Source organism: Myiozetetes cayanensis, unplaced genomic scaffold (assembly GCF_022539395.1).
Source record: "Myiozetetes cayanensis isolate MyiCay16 unplaced genomic scaffold, myiCay2020 scf9, whole genome shotgun sequence".
Taxonomy (NCBI): Eukaryota; Metazoa; Chordata; class Aves; order Passeriformes; family Tyrannidae; genus Myiozetetes; species Myiozetetes cayanensis.
Genome location: NW_026088185.1, coordinates 1189359 through 1202587, shown reverse-complemented (window position 1 = coordinate 1202587; position 13229 = coordinate 1189359). Strand labels below are relative to the sequence as shown.

General features: G+C 47.5%; 1 protein-coding gene across 12 annotated transcripts in view; it reads right to left on the bottom strand.

Moving 5' to 3' along the window:
* AGAP1 (ArfGAP with GTPase domain, ankyrin repeat and PH domain 1) overlaps window positions 1–13229 on the bottom strand; it is a 284552-nt gene that overhangs the window by 113823 nt on the left and 157500 nt on the right. For all 12 annotated transcript variants that reach the window (XM_050340528.1, XM_050340529.1, XM_050340532.1 and 9 more), the window contains one exon: window positions 3574–3678. In XM_050340528.1, the coding sequence (XP_050196485.1) occupies window positions 3574–3678 (105 nt within the window). The remainder of the gene's footprint in view (window positions 1–3573; window positions 3679–13229) is intronic.

Genomic DNA, 13229 nt, shown 5'->3' with positions numbered 1-13229 from the left:
CCCCAGACCAGTGAGGAGGAAGGTTAAAGACTGCAGCCAGCAAACATCAACCTTGCTGTGTAGACACAAGGGGTTTATGTCCCAGGTGTGTTCTGGATGGGCATCATACCTTCCTTCTCGCCCATTTAAGAAGCCATTCTTTCTCCCACAGGGGAAGCTTTGATTTGAAAAGCACTGTGCTTTGATTTGAAATCCAATCTAAACCACACAATATATAAAAGGGGTAAACTGCCCTTACCAAAAAGGTTGGCTTCAGCCTTTCCCCCCCACCTTTTCTTCTTTTCACAAATGAGGGGCAGCGACGATGATGATGATGATGAAGACACACGAGCAGAAAACGGACATCCACAGCTAAAGCTTTGTCCTCTACTGCCCTGTGGCACGATGGCAAGCTCTGGCAGACAGACAGTGGTGAAACACACTCAGCTATTCATCGGGGGAAGCTCAGATAAAGCAGCAGTGCTGCCCAGCAGGTATCCTGGCGAATACATTCCGGGAGCCCTCGCTCGTGGCACTCTGCCGTTAAAAGCCAAGAGATGCCTCAACAAATTCCCCCGGGACCCTTTGGGGAGGCTGACGTGGAATTTACCGGCCAGAATTTTAGTCATCCCCTCCACGGCTCTGCTCCAGAAGCCCAAGATGAATAGGGAGCTCTGGTGAACTTTGAAGCCTGAGGGTCAAAGTTCTCTCTCATTATCCCCACCATTTTCTGTCGGCGGAGCTCCTCAGCCTCCCCAGGGACGGGCGGGTTTGAGGCTCTTGAAAAAAACCTGACATGACCAAGTCAGAAAACAGTAGGGTGCTTATGTACATATATTTTTCTTTCCCCGTTTTCCTCTCCCCCCACTTCCTTGAAAAGAAAGGATAGGGATTGAGCTATTGTGTCAAACATCAACCTGGTGGCATCAGCAGTCCCTCATTTAGCTGGCACAATGCCGCCCTCATTTCAACACGCTGCCCTGCCAAACAGGCCTGACCCTCCCAGGGACACCTCCTCTGCAAGAAAGGGCCTCATTTGATTTTTCACTCCCCACCCCAAAACCTTTCATTCTGTAGCCGGTCCTTTCAAGGAGGATGTCGCTCCTGATTCCTGCATTACATATTTTCTGCGCTAAGAACTCTCCTTCGCGCCTGAGCCGCCACTGACCCATCTGACAGAGACAACTGATCCACCTGTGGCCAAATCTCCACTTAATACAGTGCTTGCTATCAGCCATTAAATACTGAAACAGGTCCTCCCAACTCAGGTGTTATGTTCTGACTCAAACCACAGGCTTGGACAGACCAAATTACCTTCTAAATTTACTTCTCCTCCCACCACTAGAGGCCCACCTTTCGCTCCAATTAAAAATTCACTCCGGAATTAAAACGGCAAAATTTTGATTAACTGAAAGAGCCTGCACATTTGAGACAACCCAAATCTAAGTGGTCAGAATAGAGGCCAGGCTTTATACAAGCTTAGGAAGCTGACTTCAAGATGGTTAGCAAAAGCTCTTTTCTTCACTGCTGCTTAATGGGAAAGTCGGTAGGAATAAGGCCCTGATTTCTCAAAATTATCCCAAATAGCAATGTAAGTACACTATTAAAAATTCAGCAGTTTCTTTGGCTTTGCTGTGCAAAAAAGCAACTGATAAACAAAAAACCTCCAAAACCAAACCAGAAATGCATTATCAGAGCCCTTGTTTGGGGGCAAAAAACCTTCACCTGGCAATGCCCAAGAGGAAATGGTGACACTCCTGCCTACAAAGTGTAGCACAAACTGTAGTGGGGTGTGACTGAGGTAAATATCTGTGGTGACATTACAAACCCCTGTATCACCTTCCTGGGCTGGGGGGGGGGCACGGTGGGGGATGGAGGGAAACAATTACAGCCCAGTAATTACTTCTCCTTTCAATGGATTCCTCCTAACCTCCGATGGATTTACCTCTAATCTCAAAGTAATTACGCGCAACCTCAGTGGATTCTCACTCTGGGGGGAGATGCTGCAGCTCCAGGGAAGCCTGTGGAGAAGAATTTCTCTATTGTCTGCAAAAGCAATGAGAAACTAGCACGTGCACGGCACTGCCAGGGACAATAGAGCCCTTCCACCACACCAGGAAGGCACCAGACAACAGCCACCTTGCCTCCTCCTGGCTCGGTGACGCAGAGCTGGCCAACGCAATCCCAGGGAAATTCCGGAGGGGAGCGCCCTAAAGGCACACAGCACCTGTGCTGCCCTTCTGGGAGTAACACCAACACACAGTTTGGGTGTTCCAGGACTGCTTCACAGCAGAACCACCCGCATTCAGAGGCACTAAGAGAGGCCAAATCAGACAGAAAAGACTTGAACTACGCCCCACAAAGGAGCAGTGAAAACCTTGCTCCAGAACACAGGGGCTGAGGGGAAAGAAGGGATTCTGAGGGAAAGCAGCAATACCTGGAAGGTACTTGTCATCTAATTTACCAAACAGTTTTTAAGAGACATGGATGTAACATCAGAAAACAGGCAAAGTATTACTCTGGCAGGACCCGAGACCATGAAAGCCCAGAGAAAGGGGTAACATTCCACAGTCAGGGAACAGCAAACAGGTGCAAGCACAGCATCTGTGTGGCCAGACACGTGGATGTGACACCTGGGGACGTGGTTTAGTGGTGGTTGGGCAGTGCTGGGTTAATGGTTGGACCTGATGATCTCAGAGGTCTTTTCCAACCTGAATGATTCCACGGTTCCATGCTCCTCAGAACCACCCATCCGAAGCTAAGGGTTTCCTGCCAGTCCCAGGTGCAGGTCCGTAAACCTCAGAGCTTATAAAAAAAGGCATCTGATCCAAACCTTGATTCTCACTCCCCAATGGAAAATTGCCCGGGAGCCCAAAATGTCACCAACAGGTTTAGAAAAAACCGGCCCTAAAAACGTCATGAGTGTCCACCCTACAACTTTCCTATATGGGATGATGATAAAACGTAAGGCCAGACATGATTATAAAGATCTTGGTGAGGGTCACACCATGGGTTTTGGGGTGGGCTAGTCCTGAGTCAGATCACTGTGCTCCTTCCATCCCCAAAATCCATACCCGGGGATTGTGTCAGAGGCAGTGAGAGGGACAGACAGCATCCTTGGGACAGCAACAGATGCCTCAACATGGAAAACCTGTGTAGGACATGTTTTAATAGCTAATTTCCAAAAGGCTGCTCAGAACTACTCCTGAATAAACCACAACCACTGCACACTGACTAAGACCTCTCCTCGCTCTTGGCTACAGCTGGGAAACTTTTTCTTATAAAAGGTTTCTGTTTTTTTAATCCTGGGATCAACAATAAGTCCACAAAAGAACAAGAAGAAAATACAGACTTAGACTGTTTCAGCTGCCTCTTGGGATGCAAGGGAGCCTCATCCCCAGGGGATTCAGAGGAACTGGACTGTTCTCAGACTCGCACCAGGGAGTTTTATCTCAGATTATGGTTCTTTGAGAGGGAGGGGAACGAAGAGAGAGAAAGAAGTTCCCCCACCAAAGGGGGCGGAAGAAATCCTTGTATGACACTGTTTGCCGAGGGCCTGGTGCCGTTGAACACCCCGAGAAGCGCTGTACTCACGTGTAAGCTCGGGTGGTAGGTCAGCACCCCGTTGTCGCACAACGTCACGTACTTCTTCTTCCACTCCTTGTTCAGTGACTTGCCACTCCTCTTCAGCAGCATTCCCTGGGAGGGGGAGAGAGGAGAGGTTAAACACCCTCTGGCCAGTGCACACCTACTTGAGACCCAGCAAGAGAGAGACCACTGCCAGCATTTTCAGATACGCTTCTTCCTGTAATGACTCCTTCTCCCCTGCCCTTCCCATGAGGAACGCTGCCTCCATCAGCAGCTTCACTGTTTTGCCTTTTAGGAGGAAATGCTGTCCAACACCAAGCCAGAAGGCAGCTCCTAATGAATCACACAGTACTTTGGTTACAGGAGTCTTACTGGAATGTCTAGGTGGAGACACTGTGGACAGTACCTACCACACCATACACCAGTGCCAGAGACACAAGCACACACTTCACTGAATCATAACCAGGAACCTAAACCAACACAAACTGCAGTTCCCTAACCCCCACAAAATGAGGCTGTCCCTTCTCCTCTGCCAAGGCAATCAAAATAAAGGGAAATCAGAACACAGAACGGTGCTTCCGACTGCCACGGAGCTGTTCCTGTCCGAGCAGGTTAAAGCCTTGACAGCAAGTTCTGATGTTTGTTTTCCCATTAAGCCTGCAGCTTTATGAAGTCTCTGCAGAGCCGATCCCAAAGCCAGGAGGGGACACAGGCCAGCTCTGCCCAAGCAGAAGTCCTCCAGAGCCAGCAGAATTCCAGATGTCACAGCTTCCAGCTGAAGTCCCTCGCCACTCTCCACACAACCCAACAGCTCTCCCTGGGCAACACCAGGGGGGATCCCAGTGGAAAAGCCCCACTCACACCTGCCTGCTCCTGGCCACGCACTCGGGACACAACTTGAGAGGGGAACCCTTCCCATCTCAACCCAAGCCGTGGATGGGACCGTGGGGAAAAGCTCGTGCTGGATCCCTGAATTAACACAGCCACCCAAACTCCCAACTCCCCGACTGCCTGGGGATCACGTCTTCATTTTCCTCGTGCTGTTCCTTGCCAGAATGGAACTTTTTCAAGGAGAATGAGGCTCCTGCACCGCCTCCTCACAGAAGCTCCTGCGGCACAGCCCAATTACCGCGTGCCAGCGGTGGCAGACGTTGTTTTCTTCTATTAAAAAAATGAAAGCTTGTTTCTGCCTTTGACTCGCCTGTTTGTCTATAGGAGGTGAGCCGTGGCTTCACCTTTCCCATCTTTCATACCTCACCTGCAGCACGTTCGCTGCCGTTCAGGGGGACCCAATTCTAGTTAGTGCTGTGCCGTGGGGATCAAAAATTACACTTTCCCTGTGCTGGTTTGTTCTTCAGACCTTTTAATGGGGGGAAAAAAAAAAGCAGTAAGGAACACAATGGTGATCTTTTTTTTTTTCCCCCCTCTGCCTTTTTTTTAATTTTTTTTTTTTGAATTTTTGGACAAAATAAAGTTTATGTACTTCACACCTTTGCCATACAGACAACATGTAATTACTTCCACAATTATCAGTTCAATTATCAATTGCCAATTATAAACTCAACAAATAGTAAAAACCTACTGCAGTCATGATTTTGACCACACAGAAGCTTTGCTCCTATCTAGGTGTGAATTCTGACATTCTAGCTATGGATCTAAATGAAGAAATCTATTCAAAACGAGGTTTCACCAGACTTTTAAAGTGGAATTCTGTGCTTGATGTAAAAACAAAATCCAGCTCAGCATTAGATATGAATGATGCACCTATTTGTGTGCCTAACTAACAAACCAGACCTCCCAATCCATTTCCTTCAGGCATTCCTTTGGCAAACACATTCATTTTCACATTATGTGAGAATTAAAGGTATCTTAAAGTACCTGGAGAGGAAACTGCTCTGAACACAAGGACTTGCTGTTATAAAGTGAAGTAGCCCATATAAACCACATCTTTCCCCCCAGGGCCACCAATTTGTGATAATTTTATAGAATGATCTGGAGAAACGGTCGTAGAATCGGAGTTTATATCAGTTATAAATGCACTTTAACGTTAACTAAATTTAAAAAAAAAAAAATAAATGGCCCTGATATGACAAGAAATGTTCCTTTAAAGAAAAATCCCTTTGCTTCAGTCACTTTATGTCTGTGTTTAAGTCACATCAGATACTGTGCCTGGGAAATGAGTTCAGGGGTTCCCCACTGACCTCTGGTACCTCTGAGGCAACTGAGAGGCAGCTTGGGCACGCCCCAGTCCCCCTCAAACAGATCCCCAACCTACACAGAACACGCTGCAAACCCCACCTTGGTCCCCAAGCTGAGCAGTAAGAGATCAAGCCCACCTCCTACTTCCAAACACCCACTTTTTTTTGGTCTAAATAATCTCTGCCTCAAATGATTATTAATTGATAACACCATTTTCCCTAATTTATATGAAACCTTTCACTTCTTAGTCTTCCATCTGCAGTTGGGTGTAGCTGTCCCAAAGCCTCCAGACTCAACACTGAGGATTTAACACCTCCAATTTCCACACAAACAGGGGAACAATTTCACGCCTTTTTTTTTTTTTTTTTTTTACCACCTTCCCTCCAAAATTGCAATTCTGTGTCTGCCTGACAGAGGAATGGCTTCTCCCAGCAGACTCCTGCAGCTTCTGTTTTTAAGGAGCCGGAGGAAAAAGGCCCCAACTGGAGTGCACGGACCTCCCTCCCCGGGCTCTGCTCGAGGAACACAAAGCAAACAGAGGAGCTGCCTGGACCTTCCACCAGCTCTTTATTAGCAATGCCTTGTGCTACCTTCTACTCCCAGGAGGTCATTGCAAGCCAAAAGCAATGTTAAGTGTACAAGCTTTAAATAACTTACAAAGTTAATGTAATGAATGTAAGTGCGATCCGAAATCCATCACTCAGCGGCTCGCCGTAGCCTCAAGCTGTGATAAAACACCACTCATAAATTTATATTAAAAACCCCCGTTCGATAGCAATTATTTACCAACAAAAGATTTATTGATTGCGTTTGCTGTTGGAGGCTGGGGCCTTTATAGCTGAGTCAATCAGCTCAACGCTGCTGAGCTCCGGGGCACCCGCCCAAGCTACAGGCTGCCGGTGGCTCTGCATCCCAACAGCTCCGTGGGAGCAGGAGCGGCTAATGAAGGGCCCCCAGCGCTGCATTGATTGGAGCCAAGCTGGAAAAAAACACCCCAAAACATCCCAACTCCAGCCAAGGGAGCATCAACAGCACGCCCAGCCCGCCTGAGCTCGCGGCGACCACAAAGCCCGGCCGCTCCAGAGACGCCTTCCCGTGAGCTCCCGACCCGACCAGCTCAGAACACAACTGTGCACCTGTTCTGTGGGGTTTGAACAGAAAATCGGCAGCATTTTAAAAAAGTGACCTCTTGGAGCGGCTTAATGCCACATCCAAGGTGCTGGTAGGTGAGAAGCCCTAAAAATGGCCTCTAAAAAGGCAGCAGAGCCAAGACTGAGCCTTCAGGAAAAAACCCACAAGGCTGGGGGTTGGAACTAGATGATCTTTGGGGTCCCATCCAAGCCAAACCATGCTGTGGCTCTGATGGTTTCTAATTTCTTTCAGAAGATCATCCCACTGCCACGGCTGTGGTGTGAACTTCCACCAGCCTCCCCCTTTCTTCCCCTTCCTGATTTATAGCCCACCCCACACCATCACCCTGCTGCTGTTCTGACACAGTGGAACAGGTAATCTCTAATCACTAACAGTGTAAATTCCTAATTTTCCACTCAGGTCTGTAGTTCTCACAGCCACGATCAGCAGCCAGCACTGCTGGGAATTTTTTAGGAATCATGTGCATCCTGTGCACAAAAGAAAAAAAATCTTCCCTCAAATAAGTCCAAGGGCAGCCACTCAGCCAGGATCACAAACTAACTGCTTCATACAAATTCTGGACAACAAAACATTTCCTTTAAATGTATTAACACGGGCAACAAATGCTGCTGAATCCTCCAGGATTGCATGACCAGCCAGCTCTGCAAAGTCTGCCCAGCAGCACTGGGACCAGTCTAGCTCATCCTAATAATAAACAAGAGAGTAATTCTTAATTGTTATTTCTTGCTTCCAGGAGATTTAACTGTCACAGGTTTCCAGTATTAGAGTCCATTTAAGTTTATGGCAGTCACACCATCACATCACAGAATCCCAGGACGGTTCAGGTTGGAAAGGACCTTGAAGCTCAGCTCATTCCAGCCCCTGCCATGGGCAGGGACACCATCCAGTACATCAGGCTGCTCTCACTTCAACAATGAAATCTGAGCAGACACCAAAGTATGCAACTAACTCCTCTAGGAAATAAACTGCTGAAGATGCCCAATGTATTTGGAATCCTTCCATACAAATGTAACTTGCTTTTGCTGTTTCACAAAGTTAGGTCTTTTCTTCCCCAGGAATTTAAGGGAATGCTGCTTGGTCTTCTGGTCAGTGAGATAGGAAGCTCTTTCAAGTTTTAACACTTGGAAACCTGCAGCAAATATCCCTTCCAGTACCTAAAGGGGGCTTATAAAAGAGGGAGAGGCACTTTGGACAAGGGCCTGGAGTGACAGGACACAGGGAATGGCTTCCCGCTGCCAGAGAGCAGGGTTTAGGTGGGATGTTGGGAAGGAATCCTTCCCTGTGAGGGTGGGCAGGCCCTGGCACAGGCTGCCCAGAGAAGCTGTGGCTGCCCCATCCCTGGAAGCGGACAGAGTTTGGAGCAACCTGGGCTAGTGGAAGGTGTCCCTGCCCATGGCAGAGGTTGGAACAAGATGGGCCTGAAGGTCCCTTCCAACCCAAACCATTCTGGGATTCTATGATCTCCTACAGTTAACTGGGCACAACTGGGGATCAACTGAACCACAGAACAATGGCTACGAGAAACTGGAGTGGCTCTGAAGAGATCTGAGAACAGGCAACCTCAAACATTCTCCAACTTCAGTATCTAACAATAACATGGCAAAAAAAAACCTAAAACCCCCAAATATTCTTAACTGCATCCAGGCACATGGAAACCACCCCACACCTTCCATAAAAACTGGTACTAAAAAAAAACCAGCAGCAGCAGTTTCACTACAAATTCAAAGATGCTTCCACACAGAGGAAACTATGCAAATTTATGTTATGCACCTTTTAGGACAAAATGAAATCAGAACATTGCACCCAATTCTCTTCTAACATTCCCTAAACACAAGGCAGTAACTCTGTGCAGCAGGTAATTACACCATGAATGGTTACCTAATGCTGAGGCTGATCAGCCACGATTTCCATCTGGAGACAAAGAGAAGAGAGGATCTAACATCTGACTTAGAGCAAAAGATAATGGCTTTGCTTAAACTTGAAGGACAATCAACCTCCAACTCGTTATTTTCCAAGCTCTCTGCACACAAGCTACGAAGGAAAATTAGGAAGATGTACTGAAAAAATCCCCAGTGCTGATGAAGCAAGTCTTACAGTTCATCACAGCCCCTGCAATTGTCACCTCCAACAAAGGACAGCTACCAAACTCCTGCACGGAACATCAGCACCAGGGACGTGGTAAATGGGAAGAACAAACTCAGTGCTCACTGTTACTGCATTTTTAATTTTAATCCCCGAATGGTTTGGGTTGGAAAGGACCTTAAAGCTCATCTTTTTCCACCCCCTGCCGTGGGCAGAGACACCTTCCACTGGACCAGGTTATTCCAAGCCCCATCCAACCTGGCCTTGATTAATGATTGCTCCAAGTTCCTCTGACAGGCAGCAAATGATTTTACAGGAAGTTCTCACAACAGTTGCTGCAAAAGACAACGTGGAACATGTGCCTGAAGGACAGGGACACTCAGCACAGCAGGACACTTGGAACTGCAGAGTATCCAGAGCTGGAAGGGACCCACAAGGATCATGGAGTCCAACTCCTGGCCCTGCACAGGCCACCCCAAGAATCCCACCCTGTGCCTCGGACTTCTCGAGCTCTCCCTCAGTTGGCAGCTTTGGGAACGGGGCACTCTTTCCTTAGCCCTGTTTTATGAGTTACATTAGACTTTATACAAGAGTTCTCCCTATGGAGTAGAATGGGTGTTTAAAGGACTGGCACAGTGCTCACCCTAACCCTGGTGTGCCACTCTGAACAGGGCACAGCCCCCAGCAAGTCACAACATTTTCCTGCCTTGCCGCAGTTTCTGCCCGCGTCGCCTTCCGAGGCTTCTTCCGCCTACCCTGGACTGTTAGAAAAAATATGACCAAAAAAAAAAAAAAATCCCAGCCCTTAATAATGTGCAGGAGTGGGTTTATTAACCCCTTGGCACTGGCAGCTGTGGTTTCCCTGACACCGCCTGAGCGCTGATGCGAAATGCACCGCGATGCAGACCGTCCTCCTGCTGCCGGAGGGAGCAGGAGGCCAAGGGCTCTGTCCGGCTCAACTCCTGCCTCCTGCACGGCCACAAACCAACCCTGCACCCCCCCCAAGCACAAACACCGCTCCAGAGACCCAGCTCCGAGGAAAAACAAGGCTGGGAAGCGCATTTGGGACGTGACCGCGTGGCACAGTTAATTTGGGAGAGGCCCCAGCAAGGCAGAAACCTTCGTGGCGGGGGAAACGGCTGAAGGGTCAGGCACGAAAAAAGAAGCAACAAAACACTGATTTCCCTTTAAGAAACAAATGTTGGGTGTTGAGTGCTGGGTGGGTGACACAGAACGAGGAATTATGGCGCAGGTATTGCAACTTCTAGGGAGACAATCCGCCTTCTGTCCCCTGGACCCTGAAATTCTCTTTATCACATCTCATATAAAGTAGGGATTTCGGGGTGGGGGGGGGGAGGAGAAAGGAGGGGAAGGGGAGAAAAACCATGAAAAGCTTAAAACCCAATTTTAACTTTCTCTCCTGACACTACAGTGTTTCCATAGAAACATCAGGAAGACCACTTAAGAGCAGCTTTTTTTTTTTTTTTTTTTTTGGAGCCATGTTTGGCACCGTACCCCTCCCCCGGACAACCTATTATTTCACAAATGGATGCTTCTTTTGCAGCTTGTTCTGTGCAGGTTCCAACGAAGGGCGGGGGGGGGAAAAGAAAAAGAACCCTGGATCTTTAACCAGTTCCCTTGTGGCCCCCTCCCTTTTTTTGTTGGTAATATTTCTGTTCGTTCTGCCGGGGTATCTGGTACAAAGGGTTACACTTTAATTGAGCTGTCAGCATCTCCAACAATCCTATAAAACTCCGATTATGCACGGCGGGGTTAGTGACACACTTGTTATTGTGGATGCCCTATTTGCTAAACCCGGGCCCCCCCCTCGCAGGTCACCTCACCCACGCGACCTTCCTGTCATTAGCCGTGTCTATTCCTACCTCACCGCTGTGAAAATCACACAAGCCAAGGCTTCAAAGCCCTTGCCAGGACTGAATTCGACCAGGAGCTAATCACCCACAAATCCAGCTCAAATGGCAATAATTGGCTAAACTGCTCACCTCTCCAGAGCTCAGCAGTAATTTGGGATAATAAAGAAAAGAATTATTCAGCTAACTGCCCTGAAATGTATGCTTTGTGACCGACACACTTCACATTTTAATAATGATGGACACAAAATCCAATTTAATACAGCAGCGACTGAATAACAAACCCAGGAACGCTGGCAGGGGAAAAAAAAAAAAAAGAAGTGTGTGTGTGTTCCTTTTTTTTACCTTAAACTGTGTTCATGTTATTGTGCAGAAAGGATTCACACTTCACATTGGGAAATTTTTGGGACCAAAAAGGCCTTTGCCAGCCACCCTCAGAAACCCTGCTGCTCTGCAGTGGGATTTTTTAAATTTATATTTAATTTTGCTTAATCCAAGGGAGTGTTCTGAACGAAAAATTAATTTTGCTGAACAGTTACACACCTCTGGTCCTCAAACTTTGGTAGGGGTAAGGTAGGAAGTATCTTTTTTTTCTCCTTTCCAGTAGAAGGGCACCTTCTTCGTTATTCTGATTAACAGTATTTCCTAATTGCCTCATTTTTCTTTACCTTTACACCTTGTCCTCCGGTCAAGGACCATCCAGCATCAGTGACCCCACTACAGACACCTTGCTGAACAGGAGGTGATGCTCCCTGCACTGCTTCACGATGGGACCAGTCTGCCAGGACACACTGGACTGGTTCCACACTGCAAACACCACAGAACCATGGAATGGTGTGGGTTGGAAGGAAAATTAAAGCTCATCCTGTCCCAACCCCCTGCCATGGGCAGGGACACCTTCCACTACCCCAGGTTGCTCAGGGCCCATCACGATGCTCCATCACTCTTCCATCCACCCATCCCATTCTCTTGCCTCAAACCTTTCCTAGACCAGGAGAAAAAAAAAAAAGGAAAATAGAGGAAATATGTGTGTTAATGTTTAGCCACCTGGGATGTCCAGTCCACCCAGAGGAACAGGAATGGAGAGGACAGTCCTTCAGAGATGCAGTTACTGTAATGCTGAGCATTATCCTCTCCACATTAGCAGAAAAAAGAGTTAAGGAACCTTCAAAACATTCCTTCATCCCCTTCAACAGACACACCTTACCCACTAAGGGAAATGGCACACATGGAATTAACATCTTCCAGACACAGAGCTGCTTCAGAGTTACGGGAACACCACAAAACGCGCCCACAACCCCAAAAACCCAGCGAGGGCAACGTCTCTCCACATCTCCTCACCGGCCTAGGGGTGTACAGATGGATTTGAGGGAAGATGGGCCAACGTCCTGGCACTCCAACTGCCCAAAGGATCCAAGAACAAGCAGTAACAACTGTGCTGAGCTGAGGGAGGGATCACCAGTGCTATGTCTGTCTTGAGAAACTCGTTTAGAAAGGTTTTACACCCCATTTCTTTCAGGCTTGCACACACCTGCAGCTTTGTGAGGCAGCAGAAGGGGAGTCAGAGCAGCCACACGAGCAGATTAATGGGCTCAAAGGGGTGACCCATTCCAAGGGTTGAGTCAGACATGACATAACCGGGTTTAATCCGGACCCTGTTTCCTAAAGTTCAACAAATTATGTTTTGTATTCTTAGAAAAGCTGCAAAAAAAAAAAAAAAAAAGCAAACTCCATCTTCAGGACAAGGGAAATACTTGGATAAATGTAGAACATGCCTGGACACACAAGACAACTGTATAAAGAGAGCCACGACCACATCCCTTTGCTATTTGATCTGAGTAGACACTGAGCTAAACAGCTCCTAAAAATGATGATTCATCTGCTTGGGGCAGCAGAGACACATCTTTTTAAATAATCCTTTTCAGAACATAGACAACTGATCAGCAGACAGAAAACAAGGGTCTGGGGGTTTTCACCTTTCCTCAAAGAGCAACTCAAGGCCTAGTGGAGGAGAAAGGAACCTCTTTGGTTCCCAGAAGCAACCCACAAACTCTTCAGTTCCTTTACCTATAATAGAGATATTTTTCTTATTATTATTTTTAAGTTGTGTCAGGGGAGGTTTAGCCTGGAAATCAGGAAAAAGTTCTTCCCCCAAAGGGTGGTTCTGAGAAAAACAGAGGCTGGTTTTGTCTGGGTCTGCTTTGCTTTATGTACAGCACTGACTCCTCCTCTGCCACACTGCCCGAGCTTCCCATCCATCAGGGCAATTTCAAAATAAAGGATTCTGCTCATTGTGTCAGCAAGTTCAAAACTGCAATATTGTTTTAATGTTAAACTCAATCCAGATACAAGACTTCC